At 37.2% G+C, this 16,959-nt stretch overlaps 1 protein-coding gene across 1 annotated transcript; it reads left to right on the forward strand.

The window, feature by feature from the left end:
- Positions 1-2,146: 2,146 nt before the first annotated feature.
- Positions 2,147-7,484, forward strand: LOC113773754 (the record flags this gene model as incomplete). The annotated part of the gene is made up of 6 exons (XM_027318370.1): positions 2,147-2,279; positions 5,324-5,453; positions 5,562-5,745; positions 6,385-6,773; positions 7,319-7,385; positions 7,476-7,484. Coding segments are annotated over 6 exons (912 nt in total), but the record flags the coding sequence as incomplete, so codon positions are not given.
- Between the last annotated feature and the right edge of the window lie 9,475 nt (positions 7,485-16,959).

Raw genomic sequence — 16,959 nt, forward strand, 5'->3', positions numbered from 1 at the left:
GATTTTGAAAGAGTAGGAGACAGTGGAGATGCACCCCCAAATCCAGTTCACCCAGGTTTCAAAGAAGCTCATTTTTTGCATTATAGCTTTCAAGAATTTCTACTCTACCCTGTCATATGCTTTTGACATGTCTAATTTTAAAGTCATACTTCCTACTGAGCCTTGTCTTTTATTTTTCAAAAATAAAGATACTCATGGAAGATAATGACATTGTCTATAATTTGCCTTTCAGGAACAAAAGCAGCTTGATTCTTACTAATGCAATGATCTAGAACACGTTTAAGCCTGTTGGCTAAAACTTTAGAGATGATTTTATACACCACATTGCATAGACTTATGGGCCTATTGTGTCTAAGATTGAAAGGCACTTCAATTTTGGGAATAAAAAAGATAATAGTATGATTAATATATTTGAGCATGAATCCTGAGTGAAAGAAGCTTCTAATAGCTTGAACTATATCAGCTTTTACAATGTCCTAGAGCTTTTGAAAAAAAAGGGGTGTCATTCCATCAGGACCAGAGGATTTGTTAGGATTCATGGAGAATAATGCAGTTTTGATCTCCTCCTCAGTTACTACTCTAGTCAAGTTCTCATTCATCTAGTCATTAATTGTGTGTGGTATACTGCTTAGTATTCCTTCCAGATTCACCTCTCCCTGACTAGCAAATAACTGTTGGTAATAATCAGTCACCTCTTTCCCCAACTCCTGTTCAGATGTTGTCCAAGGCCCATCCTCTTTCTGGAGGTTCATCATTCTATTCCTCTTTCTTTTTTCTCTTACACTTGCATGAAAAAACTGTGTTTTTGTCCCCTTCTTTGAGCCAAGTGATTCTTGACTTCTGGCACCATTATTTTTCCTCCTCTTAGTAAGCTTTCTTTAGTTGTTGCTTCAGATCAACCATTTCTTTCTTATTATACTCAGCAGCTTCTTTAAGGTCCTCCATTTTAGCTTTTATACGGGTGATTTTCTTCCTCGAGTTTGATTGAAAGCTATTTCTCCATTTTAGTAAAGCCACCATACATTAAGAGATTTTTTTGGTGACTCTATGCATATTAGACCCTTCTATATCCAACTTCCAAGCTTCTGCAATGACATGCTCAATACCTTTCCTTTGAACCCATCTCTTGTCCAAAATGAAGTTTCTCTTTCTTTCCTCAGGGTTACTATCAATCAAAATCATACTATAATCAGAACTATAGTTATCCATATGAATGCATCTTGTCTTATCATAGCTTTGAAACCAAGGGGTACTACATAGTGTTTTATCCAGTCTTTGCTTAACTTCCCTTTCATTGTCCTAGTACACCATGTCCATGGATTCCCATCAAAACCAACATCAACTAGCTCATTTTTTGTGATAAAAGCCTTGAACTCCTTGAATGTTCGTTCCGCTCTCATTCTGCCTCCCCATTTTTTCTCATTATACACAATATCATTAAAGTCTCCTGCTATAATCCATCTTGTCCCCCAAAGCCTTTTCCTTTCCTTTGTCACCTTCTATTGATTCCTTCTTACCTGAGCTTCATAGCTAGCATATATGCCAACAAACCACCAATCCATCTATTTATTCTGATCAATTAAATGTGCTTCAATAGTGAAGGCTGTTTGAAGAACCTCTATTGCTTTTATATCCTTGTTCCACATCAAGGCAATTCCACCAGATCTATTAATTGATTCCACAACAGAACTATTCTCAAAATTCAATTTTTTCCTAATGTTTTCCACCACTTTTTCTCTATTCTTTGTTTCACATGAGAACAGCATGCTAGGAGAGAGGTGGTTGCAGGCCTCTCTCAACTGGAAAATTGTCAAGGGGTTCCCTGCTCCTTGACAATTCCATACCAGTGCTCTTATTGGGAGTGTGGAGACTAGGGAAGGCTGGTCTCCTCCCCTTCATTGAGCTCTGATCTCTCTTTAGATGAGTCTGTCACTTTATTCTTCTTGGGCACCAGTTCAGTTATAACCACATCCACCATCTTAGTATCAGTCTAGTAACTTTTCCTTTTCCCTCTTAGTTCTGATTTCCTAGCATTCCCATCAATCTCCGTCAAAGGTAGTCTCTTCATGACAGATGATTTTAACTGTCTTTTGATCCTTTTATTCATTTTTTGGACTGCTTCCTGCTTATTCTCTAGGCTTAATTTCTCAACCTCCATCGCCTTTTCTATTTCTGTAGTGTTATCCACTCTACTCTCTGCAATATTTTGCTAGTTGTTAGTCATCTTCCTCTAACATTTGCTGATCTTGAATTTCAGTCTGTTTCCCATAGACACTGCAGTAGGTCTTATCATGCTCTAGAGCATGATCTTACTTATTTCCCCCAATGCTCAGTTTGTCCATGCTGAATTTTTGACTTACTGGGGTTGGGGAGTTCACATTGCTAGTGCCCTCATTATTCTTCCTTGTCAACCTTTCAAATCTACTTGATCCTCCAACCTTACCTCTTCCTGTTTTTTCCTGTTCTAGTTTTGGAGTAGGCTCCACTATTTTCTTTGGCACCAGTTCCCTATCTTTGAAACCCCAAACAACTTTATCCTGCTTACCTTTACCTGTATATTGCTCTTTTTGTGGTGATCCCTTTCCCCAGTTGGCTCTAAGCCAAGGCCCATATTGGTTATCAGATAATCCTTTCTTTACTGTAATAGAAGCCTTACAATTCCTTTCACTATGGCCAATTACTCCACATTTGTAGCAGAAATCTGGTATCTTTCATACTTGAAGCTTATTCATTTCATTGTTCCTTACATCTTAACCGTAGTACCTCTCAGTAGGGAGGATGTTATATCCACTAAAGCCAACAGTTTCAGGTGTCTGCCTTCTTTCCCTCCCACTTGAGGAACTATTACCACTTTAATTTCCTGAAAGATGGATCCTATCTTCCATCCTACTTCTTTAGAAATCCAATGCATGGGTAGATCCATGCCTGTACCCATAAAGGGGCTAATATGAAGGCTAATTTCTTAGATTATAGATGAAAAAAAGAAAAATTGGACAATTGTAGGTCTGATAAGGAAGCTTAGATTATTAACCAAAAAGTGGCCCGCAGCACAACAATTGTAGGTCTGCACATGAAGCTTAGTGCTACAAGATCAAAATGAATTAAATAATTCATAAAAAAGAAGTCTAAGCAACTCAATGACTTTATCTCAATGTCGTAGCAATACTTCTTTTAAATAAAAGATCGAAATGCATAATGTAATTACATTTAAATGCATTTAGCAAATATTAAAGAAATAGCTATTTATTATGTTACAATTATTATATGTGTTTAAGAATTAATCGGGGATATTTTGGTTGTAAAAACTATTATTTCATCTTAACCCCATCAAAGAGTTGACCACAAGAGATAAAGGGTATATGTTTGGAGTTTAAGGGGATAAAGTGTTACAAAACTTTAAGTTGAAAGGGGCAAAGTATAATTAATCTTTTTTTTTTTATAAAACAAACACCCCCTGTTGGGCTTACTCAGCCCGGCAAAAGGCAACTTTCTATTACATATATATATTTATATATAAAAGCTTTAGGTTGCCTTTTTTTTTTTAAGGATCACCCTTGTAGGGCCAAATCAGCCCGGTAGGGGACAAGATTTGCAGGCTTTTTTTTTTTTTTTCCAGCATCTAACTTTATAAAAAAAAAAATTACTTCTTTCAACCGTGTTGAGTCAGCACGGCAGTTATAGTTTTGCAAAACCCCCTTGTCAGACCTACAATTGTCCGATTTTTCTTTTTTTTCATCTATAATCTAAGGAATTAGCCTAATTTGAAAGCTTTTTTTATCCTCTTCCACTCCTTCATACCACTCTTCCATCACCAGCACCTGAGTATCAATTATCCACAGTCCTCCTTCTAGAATTCTCTCTCTATCCTCAGTGGAGGGAATGAAAAATTGAAACATATTTGGTCCCAGTTCCATTACTACCAACCCTCTGGGGTAACCCTTGCCAGGTTAGCAAAATCTTTCACTCCAACAAAGTTGACAATTTTCTCTTCAACTATTTTCCCTACTAAGCTGTGGTGACACTTTTTGATACCTGTACCTACATCATCCAGCTCTAAAGCAGTCGCTTCTAACTCTTTTTCACACAGTGCAAACTTCTGCATAATATCTGCTAGCTCCTCCGCCATGGTATTCCAACAGAAATACACTAGTATACCGCACATGATTCTTAATCAGATGAATATAACTTTACTAGAGGGTATGAGGGGGAGGTGAAAACCACACACCCTTAGAGAGAAATAACAGCTAACTGGGTTTTTGAGCTAAAGTCAGCAACAAAGTTAAGAATATAAACTAGAAAAAACTACAACTACAAAGAAGCTCAATATGAAATTAAGCTTTCACCATACCTATCATAGCACTGACAAAGTCAAGTAGTGAATGTTAATGTTCTGGTGCACCAGTAAGCTTTTCCACATGATACTTAATGAAGCCAAAGGTCTTTCTGTTGCATAGATATTAATGTATATTGGAGTTGAACATATGCGCATTACAAGACCCAACACTTTAATTGCTTTTATAATTTTCTCCAGATTCATTGATAGAAGGTTTATGGTTGGCAAGGATTGGGAAATTCAGGTGTGAGTTTTTGAAAGTTTGAACTACCACACTTGGGAAGACAAGTGCAACTCTTAAGAGAGAGAAGTTTTTCCTAGTTTTTTTCGGACAATGTGCCTCATGAATTACTCAATATTCGATAAATCGTATTATTGCTCAATTTTTCTTGATTTGGTAAAAGTTCAAGAAAATTGAATAACTAGACATAAAATTCAGAAAGAGGAGGGATGTGATCAAATGAATACCTAGACTCTCAACATTAAATTAGGCTAAATATTTTAACTTCTTCATTTCCAATTTTTGTTTGACATTTATAAAACAGTTATTTTATTTTATGTTTTTCCATTCAGATATTTTTGTAAGTAGAAGGTCCTCGACTTCTCGTTCAACACGTTCTACCTACCAAAAATATAAAAAAAAAAACTTATAGACGGGTAATTAATAAACACAGCAAAAAGTCCACTGAACATGTGCAGTGGCCCACAACAATGAAATGTTCAGCCTAAGCTTCATGTTCCTAGCCCAGCCCATGTAAACAGACCTCCATAGTCCGTTCCAGCATTACCATTTAGCCCAAATCAAAATGACTCTCTCAAAGCCGAAAAGAATTAAGCACTACTCTATAAATACAGAAACTGTTCTTCAGTTACTTGAAAGAAAGAAAAATAGATTAAAAAATTACAAAAAAAGTTTAGCAACGATTCCCCGAAAATTAAAAAAAACACCGTTTCAATCTCCCGCCTTTTTCAAAAACCAAAAAATGGCAGCTGCAGAAGCAACAAAAGAAGAAGCATTTGAATTTCCAAATGCAGTTGAACGTGAAGTCGCCTCAGCTCTTCTCCTTCTCTCCGTCGCCATCACCACCCCGCCTCCTTCTCTCCCTCTCTCGCCGCCGCTGTACGAATCCGAATAATAATCTCAGAGCTTCAAATTTCATTTTATTTACCTGAATTTGAATTGAGTTTTCCGGAAAATCGTAATTGTTATTCTCATTGATTTGTGCAGTGAGAGAAGTTGTACTGGTAAGATGAAGAAGAATAAGTTGAGGTTTAAGCTTTCCAAGTCGCAGCAGTCGCATTGGACCTGTTCGTCTTCGTCTTCGTCGACGGTGACGACCAGCGAGAATGATGATCGGCGAGTGAAGGTGATCGCCGTGGTTTCCAAGTTTCACGACACGATGAAGCTGAAGGTGATCGTCTTATTAACTTTCCTAGCACGTTTCTGCTGAATTCTGGTTTCGCATGAATTTAGATTCAAACTGCGTCTTTGTACGAGCTTAGAAATATGATCACCTCTCAATATGTGTTCGTCAAATCTGGTTAAAAATGAGTAGACGTATGACGAAGCTAAAGTTTATGGAAGAATATTCTGCTTTATGATCCTAATTCTCTGAATTCAATGTGTTATCCGTTGTTCTTCGATATTGTTGAATTCGTTTTGAATATGATTTGAATTTGCATCTGGATTCATTTCGTTTCAATATAATTTGAATTTGCGTCGCGATTCATGTCAGTTCATATATTCAAAGTTCTAAAGCCATTGTTCGACTGAAGTTTGAATTTGGAATTGAACATTGGTCTATTATTGGTTTACAATGCATGCGACGATCGTCTTAAACTGTGAACTGCTATTTGTTTCGTTATTCTCGTGAACAGCGATGCTTGAATTATGGCTTGAATTATAATAGGTATCATTTTCGATATCATAATAGGTATCATTTACTTAGAAAAGAATTATAGAGCTTAAGAAAATTCGGTGGAGATTTCTACGTAGTTTTGCTCTGTTTCACCCTGTTTTCGAGCTTATTTGCGTTGTGACGAATGTACAGGTGGTTCGAAAGCGGCGATCGAAGAATTTGTCCATCTCCGACTGCCAGAAACGCAGCAGCTCAAGGAAGCAGGCGGCGAAGGTTGAATCATCGGCTTCTGTTTCAGCTTCGGCGTCGTCGTGCCTGTCCAGTGGCTCCAGCAGCGTAATTTCCAGTGCAGGAAGCAGCGGCAATGTGATCATGAACAGGCGCGGTGGTGGACGTGGAAGTTATCTGTTTGTTACTCCACCCGCTAAGGATCTGAAGAGGAAGCCGATCCTAGGCTCGACTCACATGCGGCGCCGAGCCGAAGCTATTCTGAAAGTTCTGTCATCTCACGGCCGCGCTTCCGAAGTTAAGATTCGTGAGTTGCTCGGCGACAGCCCCAGCACCAGCAAGGCCTTGAGAATGTGAGCCCAAACAATTTTCTCTCTCTCACACAGACACACACTTGACACGTATGAAGTTAGCAGCCACGTGGTCTAGTGGGACCTACTTGAACTATACCTCATATGTGGCCCGTTGTTTTGTGACCCGTCCCTAATTCAATTTGTCAAGGCAATCAGCGTGGTACTTCATGCATTGTTGGTTATACCTCTGACATGTTGCCTATTTAGTGACTCATTTTTGACAATTTATCTATGCTGGTATGGTATAAGAGATTGGTTTGAAGTAAAATTTTATTTAGTTAAGCTTGATTTTCAGAGCTAATAATATTTTGTTTAGTAATCAGTTATGGTAATCCATTACGCATTACTAGTTGTTGTGCCTTCTCTCTGAATCGGGCTATCAATCGCATAGCTACTTGCGAGCTGGTTTTGTTTCATACAGTTTACTCGGTAATCTGGTTTGTTGTTTTAACAGTCTAAGAATTTGATTTAATTAAGCTTGACTTTGGAAGGCTAATAATGGTATAATTAATTTCAGGATAATCTAATTAAGTTCAGTTTTGCAGATTGCTGAATCTAGAGCAGGTTAAGAGGTCTGGAGCAGGAGGCCGTACTGATCCCTATGTTTATATGGTAAATATTGCACCTTAGTATGCTACCATTCTTAAGTTTTTGGACATCTTGGACTGGTTAAATGATTGTTTCGCTTACCTTTGATTGCAGATTGCATGAGATCTTATTTAGTAGAAAGCTCTGTAGATTTATGGCTGGACCAAATTGACATACTTGGTAAAAGAAAGAAGGCAATAATGTTGGCTTGATAAAAGGGTTTAACTGTAAATTTGATTATATTTTCCCCAGCAAGTACAGGATTACACTAGGAATACTTAATACGGCCTACGAATTTGATGGCCAATTTTGTCTAGATTCTACAAACATGAGCCAAAAAAGGGCCAAAGTATATACATATATATATGTATGTATTGTTCTTGAAACTTCTATGCTTATGGTAGGTAATACAGCAGTAGTTATTATTGAAACCAAGCTGGAGGTTTCTTGTCCCGCTATTTTTTGCTTCTGAATTACTACACTTCATATGTTGTCACTGATAAATGAAGGACCTGATAATTTGTGCTTCAAAGATTGACTGTTCATAGGTAGCTTTTTACCTGAAAGGATTCGCAAGTAGTAGAAGTTTTATATATTGTAAACATGATGGCTAGTAGGGTACTCCATTGAAAAAAAAATGTTGCTGGTTGATTGAGACCAGAGGAACAGATTATGCTAATAGAAATTTTTGGATGGTAAGATCTTTAACTATAACGGTTAGACTATGGCGGTGGGATTTGTCATTGCTGAGATCTTGAACTGCTCCAAAGATTTCAAAATTTGTAACATGGAATTTTGAAAAGACTGGCAAAACAAGAGTTGTATTGGAAGTGATTCAAAAGAAAAAATTATTGCACTGCATAAGCTTATTAGAATTGTATTCCCCTGCTTTAGTTTGACCACAATAATTATGGCACCGGCTACTCGACATGTAGAAAAGCTCTCCACTAACACCAAAGTCTGAATCTAATCTTTAGGAAGCATGAAAATGCAAGTTCGTGTTTGAGCCATCCAATTTCATGTAAATATCCCCCAACCGATCAACTAAAAGTTTCTGGCTTTAACAAGCGCTAACAGCCAATTCAGTACAGTTTCTTTCTTGAGGGGGTCAGTTGCCTAATGTAATATATTGGTATTATTTCGTAGTATTAAATTCAGCCGACGGCTCATGATAGAGTGTATGATAGCTTAATAGTACTAGTGCATTACCCAGTAATGTCAACTGTCAAGCGATGCGCCAAAGGATGGTGTGTGTGTGGGCTTGAGAGTTATTTGAAATTTTTTTAAATTGTATATGTTTTCTAATTATTTTTATTTGTATAATCATATTTTTTTCTCTCATACATCATACTACAAAGAGTAATCCAGTATTATTTTATAAACAAAATCAAATAATCTTCAATTCAAAAAGAGATTGGGCTTTATGTTTCTAATTTGGGGGTACTTTAATCCGAAAAATGGTTTTACATGTTAACTGTACATGTAATTTTTAATATATATATATATATATATATTCCGGCCTAGAAAAACAAATAAAAAGAAGAAGAAGAAGAAAGACATAATAGTCTCTGTACTCTGTAGTGTTCTTGGTTTTTCTTTTGTTTGAATTGAAATGATTTCAAATAAAATAATTTGCTTCACAAATTTCAATCACCTTTTTATTTTTCCAATCACTTTTTTATCTCATATACATCACATCACAAAAAGTGCTACAATCGTCATTTCAAACAAATCATTCAAATAAACTCCTATCCAAACAAACTTTAGTCACGTTTGAACATTATTCACGTTTTCCTTTTTGGAACAATTTTAACTAGTACTTGATGGTGGGTGGATCCTTCGAATCTTTCACGGGAAGAAGTAAGAAGTCATTCATGTTACACGGTCGTCTGACTGTCTCTAGGTGTTTCAGAAAAGGCGAATACAGGCATAGTTGTCAACCGTTTCAGTTTTGAGGTCATCTATTCCAACTGGACTGGTCTCACTTGGAAAGCGCCTGAGCCAGATTTACAAGTCAAATGTGCGAAAGGAATGAATGACTGAAAAAGCTCATAAAGAAAGAACTGGGCAGAAAGCTGAGATGGTTATTTTATTTATGGGTTGGGGATGACTTGTGAGTTGTCTTTTTCTATGAACCACTGGAAGTCTTCCTCTTACCACATATTGGGATCTTCTTTAAAAGGGTCTCAAGTCTCAACTCCTATCTCAGTTAATCCCCATTGTTCACAATTTGATCAAACAAAATTGTAGGTAGAAAACACAGCATCACATACTATATTGTTTTCTCAAGGGGAGGAAGAAAGGCACTAATGGGGAAGTATTTGGAGATGTTGGATGTAGGGGTGAGAATAGTAGCCAGGTTTCATTCTCACTGTCCTCAGACTGCCCGCATGTACTACCATCCACCCTCCAACACGGAGGAGCAAAACCATCGCCACCACCCTCTGTTCCACCATATTCATGGGGTCGATAGCAGCAGAAGCAGCAACATGGCAAGTCATGGTAGAACCTCTATGGCCAGCTGTGGTTTCGAGACTTTCATGGATTTTGATACTGGTGATTTCAATTCTTTATTCATTGACCAAGATACGTACAGAGCAATGAACTAAGAAATTCTGATTATCAATGGGTTCAAGATAGTGATTAGTTCCTTTGCATTATTACTGATCTTATACTCTGAACGATCTAGGTTTCATTCTTAATCTCATAGGTAACATTCAGGAAGCCTCTTTGTTTCAGTTTATTCTTCAAGACTAATGGAAACAGTTGCGGAGAAAAATTTTGGTCATGTGAAAAGAATATCAAAGAAGAAAAATAGTGTGTCTGGTCGATCTGATTGAAGCAATGAAAGTGGCCTTGTAGTTTTATATTATTGTGTAGTGTATGTTGCATTTCTTTGGATAGTTTTTATTTGTCAAAGAATCTACCTCTTCGCATCACAAAACATATTTTTCAATGTATCATAATCACTTTTTTATTTTACATACATCACATTATAAAAAAGTATTACAGTAATTATTTTAAATAGTCTAATATCCAAACACACAATATGCTTTTGCCATAGCAATGGGCCACCAAAAATTTCCACATAATGTCGTAATTTTGGGCGTAATAAGCAGTACAATGATTATTGGTTAAATTGATTTGATTTCTAACAGGAAAGAAAGAATAGGAGGTAAACAATTGACTTGAAATTATCACATCTTTAACTAAAGAAGCAATTTCTTCATCACTTTTTGATTAGTTTCCGAAGGTTGATTTCAACTTATCATCGGACCTTCAAGATTCGCGGAAGTATATTTTGTCTTTTAAATTTTTTTAATTTGGAACGATCAGAGACAATAAAGAGAAATTATCTGGTAAGGAGGTGAACTACAAGCCTGCGTTAATTCCTAATATGGAAAACATACATAAATCTCATCATTTTCTAACCGATGTACTGATTTTCTTTCCATTCTACGTATTTTCTTAGATACTGGGATTGACACGACACAACCTATTTGACTAAATCATTTCCGTGATTAATTGCTTCTTGTAACATGAATTACTTGTTTACCCATGAATCTATTTGACCAAAATCCAACCAAAAAATTTACGTGTAATCATCTTCTTTTTATTTTACATATATCGAATCACTACAATGCATTTTTCTATAAAAACTTCTAAAAACAGCAATCTAAACGGACCTATTCAAAGTCTTTTTATACACTTTCCCTAAAAACGCATTTGATAAAAATGCGTTTGATAAAAAGTGAGCCGATGTTTAATTATATCACAAAAGTGTAAGTAGTATGATACTATGTGAACCACATAACATGCCATACAGTGTATTAGTATTAACAATTAATTACCAAGTAATGATGGTGAGATATATCATGTCTACTTCTTATTAGATGAGACATGCACATAGTCCACCATCCCTACTTGGTAATATGTTATCAATGCAAGTGTACCAAGTGAGAAATTCAAGGGGTGAACATGAAGCATTTTCCCTCTGAGTTATAACACCAACAAAAACGACTTAGACATTTAGCGTTGCAAAACTTTTGGTAATAAGTATTTTTAGGTACTAAAAGCACTTTTAAAGTGCTTGGTGAACATTATTCCATAAAATCATGAGTGAAACTTTTGGTGTTAAAAACACTTTTAGCAAAAGCTAAAATTTAGTGCTTTTAGAATAATTTTTGTACTTTTAAAATATAAAATATAAAATATAATCATTTTATCATGTATTATAAAGGGCAAAAAACCTGGGCGGCCATTAAACTTTTTCCAGGATCATGTTTTGGCCATCGAACTATTTTTTGTTAATGATTGACCACTAAACAACTTAATCAATCCACCCGTGCCCATTTCGTCGGTAATGGCTCTTAATTTCTGAAATTAGCATTACACGTGGCAAACCACAGGGGCAATTTTGTCCGTCAATCCACTGACTGTTCACTTACATTAATACATCAACTGAAAAGAAAAAAAGAGCGGTAGAAACAAGCCAATTAAACAAACTGAAGTTCTCAAAATCGTTGTAGGAAGATCGAAGAGAAGGGTTTTGAAGATCGAAGAGAAGGGAAAATCGTGGTGAATCTATGGAGTGGAAAATCAGGAGAAGAGACGTCGACATTGATCCATATGAAATTTACGGTAAGTTATTTTTTGGGGAAAATCATGTGAATGAATTGAAACTATACTTTAAACTAAATGTAATGGGTGTATTACTCAAGTTTGTGTCTGAAATTGAAGGTGCTTATTTGTGGGTTGTGAATATGTAGCAGCATTATGGGGTTTAAATGTTAGGGTTTTCATCCAACTGCCGGTTGTAAAAGTGGGAAATTTTGAAATAAACAAGTGGTTTTTTCAACCTTTTTTTTTCAAATGAAGTGATTCCTTTTTTTTTTTCCCATTTCATTGCAGTGCCTAATTCTGAACTATTCAATATTAGAATGTTTCATGGTGCTAGATTTAGTGGGCGTCAGTATAAAACATACGTTGGTGGTGAAATAGATTATGTTGATGCGTGTGATGCGGAGAGAATGTCTGTTCATGAAATAAATGACATGGTTGATAAATTAGGACATAATGGTACAATGCTTTACTATTACTTAGAACTTGGGAGTGATTTGAATAAGGGATTAAGAAAGTTACAAGGAGATGCAGATATAGTGGCAATGGGCGTACGAGCACAAACTGATAGATGTTTACTGTGACTATAGGCCTTTACATGAAATTCTTGACATCCAGTCACATTTCCCGCTGTTAGGTAGTAAGAAAAAAACAGGGGTTGTAATTGAAGAAATTGATGAACATGGTAGTGTAGTTGTAGATGAACATGCAGTGGAGTTGTAAAACTTGATAAACAATTGGTGGTTAGAAAAAATCTTTTTGGTAGCTCTTTTGTTAGTCCAAATATGACTGCCCCTGGACCAGCAATGGGAGGTACAAGTAGAGGTGAATGTGTAAGAGTAAGTGTTGTCATTGAGGGAGAAACTAGTGGGACTGGTGTAAAGAGTAGGAGTCAAGGAGATAAAACTGATGTGAATGCAAGGGCAGGTGAAGAAGATGATAAAGATGACAGCAGCTCTGAAGGGGAGCATTTCACTGATGACGAAGAGTTTTGCAAAGATGATCAAATGCTTGGGAGTGAAAAACTAACTCCCATAGTTGAAATTCCCCTTCCTGTTATGAGGAGAACTACTGAATCTATACTCTATGAGAGCCAGGATGTAAATGGCTTGAAAAGTGGTGCACATGGAGATGGTCAACATGATGCCCAAGCTGAAAAACAATCACAGGCAACTGATGGATCATCTGGTGGCAGCAAGAGAGCAAAGAAAAAGTATCCTAGAAAAACAACAAGAGGAAAAAGAAAGTGGTCAGCAAGAAGGGAGAAGACATCATCAGCACAGGCTGACCATAACACATCATCACAGGAAGCTGCTGAGGAAATGGAAGAAGCTGATGATGAAGATGTGTTGCATGACAACATGATGAAGGATGACCTGCATAGCATTGATGCTTCTTCTGATGAAGATGATGAAGTGCAGAAGGGAATCAAATATGTTGACTTCAATGCTGAAAAGAACATGAGAAATTCACATTTCCAGGTTGAGATGCGATTTGCATCATCAGCTGAGTTTAAGGCCTCAATGCAGAATTATTCTATTGCTAATGATAGACCTGTTTGGTATTACACTAATGAGGAACTGAGAGTAAGGGCAAGGTGCAAGAATCCATGTAACTGGGAGTGTTATGCTTCTCAAGAGAAAGCACTTGGGCCGAATGATTTGGTGATTAAGACCCTTTATGATATACATGAAAACTGCAGTCATGCCTGGAAAAATAAAATGATGACTGCTAAATGGGTTGCTGAGAGATATGAGGACAGAATTAGGGCCAATATGAACATTCCAGTCCATTCTTTAAGGCAGACAGTGCATGAGGAGTACAAGATACAAATATCGAAAACAATAACCAGAAATGCTAGAGGTATAGCTGTTGACAGAATCAAAGGTTGTGCAGTCGAGCAGTATAAGCATATATGGGAATATTGTGAGGAGATTAAGAAGAATCATACTAATTCTACCATGGTAGTCGAGTTCACTCCATTTGGAGATCCAGGTTCGAATCCTAGGTTCATGAGATTGTACTGTTGTTTAGGGGCACTAAAAGAAGGATTCAAAATGTGTAGACCTGTGATTGGACTTGATGGTTGCCATATAAAAGGGCCTTACCCTGGTCAACTGTTATCAGCAGTGGCAGTTGATCCCAACAATGGTTGGTGGCCTATTGCTTGGGGCATAGTGGGGAAAGAAGCTACAATACAGTGGAAATGGTTCTTACAACTTCTCCAAGCGGATCTGGAAATAGATAATCAGTGTCACTACACTTTCATCTCTGATCAACAAAAGGTTTGGATCTTATTATCCAACATTTGATGTGAGACTTGTGGCTGCTTGAACCAATAATTCATTTATTTTTTGTGCAAGGATTGGACAGAGCATTATCCGAGGTGCTACCCAACTCTGAGCATAGATACTGTGTGCAACTCATGTATCAAAATTTCAAGAAGAAATATCCTGGAAAGGCACTTAAAGGGATGCTGTGGGCGATAACTAGGAGCAGCACAATTGAGATGTACAAGAAAGCTGCTGAGGACTTGAAAGAGTATGACAATGAAGCATACAAGTGGGTGGAGAAGGCTCCTCATCCGATGCATTGGTGTAAGGCTTACTTTTCTCCTCACACTAAATGTGACATGATTGTCAATAATCTGTGCGAATCTTTCAATTCACATATACTAGAGGCCAGGGATAAACCAATTATATCTTGCTTGGAGAATATTAGAGAACTGATGATGGAAAGAATTCAAAAAAGAAAGGCTGCCATGACTAGATATCCACACTCAACTGGTCCTCTGATCAGAAAAATTGTTGAGGACAGAATTGAAGAATCTTTCCAGTGGTTCCCACAGTTCAATGGGATTGATGGTTATCAGGTAAAAGGTCCAAGAAATTCCCAGTTTGCTGTGAATTTGAGAATGAAGAGTTGCACTTGTCGAATCTGGGAATTATCTGGCTTACCTTGTACCCATGCCATTGCAGCAATAAAGCAAACTGAGGATGATCCACATGAAATGATTGTGGAATATTACTACAAGAGCTTATTTTTACAGATTTATAATAATGTCTTACAACCCATCAGCAGCCAAGTACTGTGGCCTGAGTCCAGCATGCTTCAACTTGATCCTCCAATTCCCACTGTCCAGCCTGGGAGGCCAAAAAAGGCAAGGAGAAGAGATGAGACAGAAGGGAAGAACCATGGAAGAAAACTTAGAAAAAATGTCACTATGCATTGCAGAAAATGTGGTAAAACAGGGCACAATGCTGCAACATGCAAAGAGGTGACTGAGCACCAACAATCTGGCCAGCCAAAGAAGAAAAAACATGTGAGTATACATACAGTTCAATGTATTTCAAATGTCATATAGTATACATACATATAGTCTCTAATCAACTTCCATTTGTACAAGGTTTCAAGAAGAAAACAGCAAGCAAAAGTAGTCCAGTCACAAGGTATAGAGACCCAAGGGCAACAGCAACAGGAAACTCCATCAGCTAGCCAACCAAGCCAACCAATCGCATCTGCAACTCAGCAATCAGATCTAATGTCCCAACACCCAACTCCACCACTTCAACAGCCAATACCAGTAGTTCAGCAACCAGATCCAGCAGCTACAAGTTCTAGATCTGGCAGGAAATTCAACAGAAATGGTAAACGGCCCTTGACTGATGCTGACAAAGGGATGATTAATGCTAACTATGCCTACTTGGGAAAGGAACCACCCTTCAAGGTTGGTAGGTGGAGGGGTAGAAGATGTGCAAATGCTGGTAGATCTAGATCTAGATCTACAAGAGGCAGAGGTGCAGGTGCAAGTTAGATGGAATTGGATACAGTTTTAGATGTGATCTGAGATGTTGATGATGGTGACTGATATGTACATAAGTCTTTTGACTTATAATAGTTTATTTAAGTTCAGTGGGCTGTTAAAATAGATGCATTAAAGTTTAACTGCAGGATCCACTTCATGTTGATAGTGGATGGCTTTTGTTTTGTTATGGTGGATGCCTTTTGTTTTTCATCCACTATCTTTTTGCATATTCAACAGAAAGCTGTGTACTTCTGCAAATTGGAAACTTTTGTAGTTAGTTTTATCCAATGGAAATACTCCTTTTGTCTTAATTTACTGTGTTATAATGCCGCATTCATAAGAAACTACAATTACAGCAATTCATAAGAAACGACAAAAAACTTGCATCCATTCATTCAGTAAAAAGTAACACAATTACAGCAAGGATTCCATTACATAAGAAAACAAACCAATGAAAAATTCACTATAAAATACAACATGGGAATCTTTGGTCTGCTATTGCTACGGACACTACCACCAAAAGCTGTATCCACTCAACCTTGCTACTTCCATTTCTTCACAATCACCAAACAACATTAACTATCCCTTGATGGCCAACATATGGTCACTCTTAATAACAGTCTTCAGATAGCAGCAAAAACAATACAACAATATAAAAGCCCATGTACCGAGAAGAGCTCTTTTGAGATAGTGCTCTCTGGTCTTGTGCTTTTTCACTTCACCCTCCAATTTTGCAACTTTAAGTTCCAATTTTTGAGCTTTATTTTCCCATCTTCTTGCTGAAGTTTCTAATTCCTCCATATTACTTTCCATTCTATTCATTCTTCGCAGCAAACCAGGAATCACTTGAGTTGATCTTTCGCACATTGTTGGATCATACCATTCCCAAAAACCACATCCCTCATCCTGCAATTTACATTTTCCAAGACTAAATCCTCTTGTTATAACATTTCCATTACAAATCTAACATCTTACCTCTCATCTTACCTCTCCTAAAGTGCAGACCACAAATCTTCTTGCTGGGTTCCAATTTGTCCATGAGGTCTTCACCATTGCTGTTAATCCACAGGAGCATCTAGGTATGGGTTTAGGAGAGCGTCTCGACATTCTTTGGCTTCTTCGATTTCTGACACAGAATTTAGGACTGAAAATTGAGTCCCTATTTTTTCCTCC

The sequence above is a fragment of the Coffea eugenioides genome, chromosome 6 (genome assembly GCF_003713205.1).
Source record: "Coffea eugenioides isolate CCC68of chromosome 6, Ceug_1.0, whole genome shotgun sequence".
NCBI lineage: Eukaryota > Viridiplantae > Streptophyta > Magnoliopsida > Gentianales > Rubiaceae > Coffea > Coffea eugenioides.